The sequence below is a fragment of the Pygoscelis adeliae genome, unplaced genomic scaffold (genome assembly GCF_000699105.1).
Source record: "Pygoscelis adeliae isolate BGI_AS28 unplaced genomic scaffold, ASM69910v1 Scaffold216, whole genome shotgun sequence".
Classification (NCBI taxonomy): domain Eukaryota; kingdom Metazoa; phylum Chordata; class Aves; order Sphenisciformes; family Spheniscidae; genus Pygoscelis; species Pygoscelis adeliae.
In genome coordinates this window covers 3,687,850-3,692,957 of record NW_008825073.1, presented here as the reverse complement: position 1 = coordinate 3,692,957, position 5,108 = coordinate 3,687,850, and the positions used below count along the sequence as shown (strand labels likewise).

Sequence of the window (5,108 nt, the reverse complement as noted above, 5' to 3'; positions counted from 1 at the left end):
CGATTGAAAAGTAGTGTTGTGCAGGGTTTAGTAAATCCAGGTTACCAAGGACCGTGATGTGGACTACACAGAGATCCTTATTTTTTCCCCTTGGATTTAGGAACAGATCACTTTCGAGTTGTGTAATGTATAGTGGTTCTTTTTCCCACAACAATTCATAACCTGATTGTCAGTATAGGTCAGTGTGTTGGGCACAGTGCTTATAAGCAAAGAACAAAGACGAGCACACATGGAGGGAGTATCTTTGGTTATTTGAACCAGATCACAACGGTAAATTAACTCCTTTGTATTGAAGCTCTCAGTTTTAACCATGTAGCTCCTTCCTCCAGGATGAACTCTGAATGTGTTTCCAGCTGAGGATCCACAGGTAACTAGGGAAAACCTTTCCTTAAGAAAAGCAAAACACGAGAGAAATGTGTGTTTATTTCAAGGTTTTATCACAAATATGGATTAACTCATTGTGCTGCAATAATGTTTTGTATTACTTCTATGCTTCTAGCCTTTTAACAGGCAATGGCTGCTATGGAGAAGAGCGTTGGCATCCTGACTTCTGCATAACTCAGATTTGGCAATAGTGACTCTTTTTAAGCACTTTACAGAATTAATAAAAGCATCTAAAGCAGACAGTAGAGGGATGTTTAATTTTTTTTTTTTTGTGAGGAAACAGATATCCTGACTAAAGTCATGTTGCATCTGATCTGCACAGCCATCCAGAACACTCTTATGAGTTTTGTGCATCTGGCTGGTAGGCTTTGTGGCTGAGCTGGACTCCTGGGCAAAGCAAGTAGGATGCTGCCAGTGTGGTACATGAGCCTTGGCGGGCCAGGGAATGCTAAATGAGTGACTGAAAAAAGATATTGGGGAGTGGCCGGTAAGGAGAAGAGTTAAAGGAGAATGCACAATGTCACCCTCCTTTTCCTTGCAGCCAAAAGAGAGGAAGATTTGCTTCTGAATTTGGTGACTTCAGTAGGAAAAGAGGTGAGTTTTCAGCTGACAGAGAACCATTTTCATGTACTGGAACAAAATCTGGAGTTTATTAAATGGTACTTTTACACATTGTCTTCAGGTGTTGCCAATGATAAGATGTTCTGTGTCAGAAACCTGGTCGCACCACAAGAGTCCTTGACAAGCAGGTATAAAAGGATGAATGGATTCACCCCCCCCACTCCCCCAGTGCTTGGATACTATTTGTTAAGAGCAGAATTTGACTTAAGCTGTGATAATACGTTGATCCTTAAGGTGCCTTCATAGAAAGTAAACTTAAAACACATTAAAAAGTAATCAAGCCTTCATTAGGCAGTGCTGCTACTGCTGTTTGCCAGAAGCTGAGAAGATATGAATAAGGAAATGTTACTTGTCCTCATATTTGACTAATGGGTAAAGGAATCTGCTTTTGGCCACTGCTGGAGGAAAGCAGTTAAACAGACATTCGATGCGATGCAGCAAGTCAGTTCTGACCTATTTATGGCCTTTTAGTATCTTTCTTATTAGAGTATGACTGTAATAGACCTTCAGTAGAATTGGCTGTATTGCGTGTCTGACATGAAACTAGCAGCATTCAAAAATCCTGCTGCAAGATTAAATTCTAATCCTGCGTACATTTAAATGAAAGAATCGATGCCATTTGAGTCCGAATATTTTTGACTGTTGATACCATGCAACACTAACAAAGGTGAACTTATAGATTTGCTTCTGTCAACGGTTCGTGTGATTATGCCCACAACATGATTAAGGGGTTGCTTAATGTACTCCAGCCTTGAGTTTTGCTAGCAGGTGTCTACTTTTGTAGGTACCAAGTGACAAATACCCCAAATCACCACGTAGTGTAATTAAAGAGCCTTTGGAATCCTATTGCTGAGCAGCTGCTTTCCACGACCATTCAACTTGTGTTGCATGCTGTTCACAGCACTATATTTACACCTCTGCCTGAAGTGGTGTGACGCTGAGTGCTCACCCGGATCTCCCCTGGGTAAGAAAGCCCTCTTGGGAAGTAACGCTGTCCTGTGTGTATCCACGGGTGATGGAAACCAGGCACCAGTGGTATTTACACCATTACCTTTCCTAAATGTGTATCATACTTCACATGGCACAAAAGTCCTTGCCTTGAGTATACGCAGTGTGTGCTGTCCCACCGTTCAGGCATGCACTCACATGCACAGTGCATGTACCACATAGACAGTGCAAAGGCACCATCCAGCTGGGTGCTGAGCACTGACCAAGACGAGGAAGGAGCGGGCAGCTCAGGAGCCTTTCAGAAGCAGTGAGCCTGCGTGGGTTACTTCAACGCTCGATGCTGTTTCACAGCAGAAGTGAATGCGTTGAGATCCTGTATTTAGTGTTCTCCGGTACTTCTGAACAGAATTCGGCTGAGATTAGTTTTCTAAATTAGTCTCTTCCAAATGATGATTATATTACTTTATTCTTTCCTTTGGAGCAGTAGAGAAAAGGTTTCTTATTTTTTCTTAACTAATTCCTTTAACTTCAATAGCAAGTCAGCAATGTAGCAATTAGGAACCTGCTCAGCAGGCTGCTTTACCGGGCTGTACCAAACAGAGGAGCCAGGCCTGTGTTACTGGCTGAACTTTCCAAAGCGGGCTGAGGGGACTAAAAGCCAAACTGCCACTGGGCATTTTATTCTCTTTGCAGTCTGTGTCAAAGAGTAAATAAAAGTGAGTGGGAGTTGGGCCCATAAGGGCCTTGGGCTCTGTTGAGAATCCTGATCCCCAGGACTTCAGTACATGGAGGTGACATTAACTTTCGTGTTTGGTTCTTCTGGAAGGAAAAAACTTGTTGAATGCACTAGGATCTTTTGACTTGGGTTTTGCTGGCGTGGGATTTAACAGGTTTTTAGGCCTTGGGTTATTGAATGAGTGCACTTACAATGGCATTATAATCCATAAGAGAAGCTTTTATTTTTGTTCTCATGAATCAGCTTTTCCATTTATGTAACTTTCTATGGTTTCTGGAGCAAGTTGTGGTCTTGTTTTGGGAAGTAGAGACTTTGTCCTTTGTTCTAGCTATATTCTTGGCTTGTGCTGCGAAGTCTGATCTGTGGTGTGGTACCTTATGCCTGGATAATGCCCCATTGCAGGCAGACCACGTGCTTCCAGACATGATGCAACCTCCAGGTTAGGTTGCAAAAACCTTTCAGTAGCCTGGATTCTTCCCCCAACCTTGCTCTTGAGTGGTGGTCCTTTTGCATCCTTTCACCCCAGGACTTCTTCCTCCTTTTAAAAAGTGTCTTCCAGAACCACACGTGAGAACTGGGAATCAAGTTGCCGCTCCCGCTGCAAGCTGGAGCCCATTGCCTCCTGCCCTGGGGTTCAGGCTGGCACGTGGTGCTAATGCAGCCCAGGGTCGGTGGGTGCCTGGTGGTGAGAACCGTGTCCAAATAAACAACTTTTAAGCTGTTGAGGGCAAACCACATCAAGAGAGGGCTGCTGTAGCAGCTATGCAGGATACATGTTGATGTGCCATGGGCTTTCCCAAAGGGCCTTGGAGGGAGAGAGTAAGTACATATGGAGCCCATCTGGACACTGCCTAATTTCTGCAAAAAAAAAAAAAAAGCAGCCCAAGTACAGCATGAGCTTTTCCAGCCTCCTGTGTTTGATTTAGGTCACATAAGTTCATGGTGGTTTTGCTGTGTTTGTCCTCAATCTCATTCCTTACAGACCAGAAACCAAGCATTGGGAGAGAGAATGATGACACTACTATGTGTAATGCTCGGCTTAAAATAGCCAGAACAAAGAAGTGGTTTGAGTTCTGTAACGATAATTGCCCAGACCTAAAAATAGGTAGATGTTCTACCAGGCAGAGAGAAGTAAGAGTGAGACGTGAATCGCTGGGAGACGACACCTCAGAGACAGCCTGCAAAGCTCTGGTCAAGCAGGTCATTGCTGTAGGTGCCTACAAGTTTCCCTCCCTTTGACCGCCATTTACAGCGGATGGTGGCCACCAGCACCAGCGGAACTGGCAGCTCGGAATTTTAAGCTAACATGGGGGAAGAAGAATCTGGTTTGTTCATACGAATAAACCCAACAAAAACACCTTATACAAAAAACTGGCTCCTTGAATATTATGGTAAAAACAGAGAAAACTCTGATGGAGGCCAGGACCAAGCCTGCTCGGAGGTGTTTTGTCTCTGAAGGGAGTCCTGCTGTAGTATCCTGGGGGTGGAGAACAAGCTTAGGGGGGCCGTCAGGAATCCGTGACATTTAAATACATAGCTGAGCTGCCATGCTGTTTAACTCCTACAAATTACGTTGCACTGGGAAGCAAAACGATAAGCGTTTTGCAGCTAATTTGCAAGAGTTAGCTTCTGCGTTAGCAATTCACATTAGGAAGGCATTATCATTTTAGAAATTAAATGAGAAATGTAAAAAAAGCCCAAAAAACGAACTTTTTTTTTTTTTAATTCCAAAAAGTGGCTGTGAATTGCTGTAGTGTTAGCCAGCCACAGCAGCAGAGGTGGTCAAGTCCTAAAGTCACGCTGCGCAGCTCAGCCTGTGGGATGCCCTGCGGCAAGTTAATTTCTCTTGGCAGCAGCACAGCATTCCTGGAGCTGCCCCGCTCCCTCCAAAGAAAACCACTTTCTGGGTATTTTCACCTCGGCTGCAGTGAGCGAAAGGACAGCGCTGCTGGCTGCCACTGGAGTTTGCCGAAGGTTTCTTAGGCTGCGCTTTCCCCGTTCACTGTTTAAATTTGAGCTTACCAGTCTTCAAAAGGTACTGAACCGTTTGAAGAACCAATGGTTACAAGTCTGGCTACAAACAGTAGCATCGTCTGGGGATTTGAACTTTTTCACTATTCTGCACACAGCAGATATCCCCTGTGATTTAAAGAATTATCCCCCCCCCCAACGATGAAACAGCGTGTTTAAAATCATCACTGGCTTAAAATGCAACCGCTTTAAACATGTAGTTGCTTTTCCTTATCCAGAACCCAGAAGGCTGGAATTGGAAATGGTAAAAAACCTTTTAAAGCTGGTTTTGTCTTTAAACTAAATTGAGAAGAGTCCAAGATCTAGATGCGCTGTAGGATGTTGCTTCGCTGTTGTCCTGGTGCTGGCTCTCAGCTGTGAGGTTGGGAGAGGCAGCTCAGGCCACGTG

The 5,108-nt window shown here is 44.2% G+C and overlaps 1 protein-coding gene across 1 annotated transcript in view; it reads left to right on the top strand.

Moving 5' to 3' along the window:
• Positions 1–5,108, top strand: part of SH3BGRL (SH3 domain binding glutamate-rich protein like) — a 22,388-nt gene that overhangs the window by 1,310 nt on the left and 15,970 nt on the right. Inside the window, exon 2 of the mRNA XM_009326657.1 lies at positions 926–978. Within this exon, the coding sequence (XP_009324932.1) occupies positions 926–978 (53 nt within the window). The remainder of the gene's footprint in view (positions 1–925; positions 979–5,108) is intronic.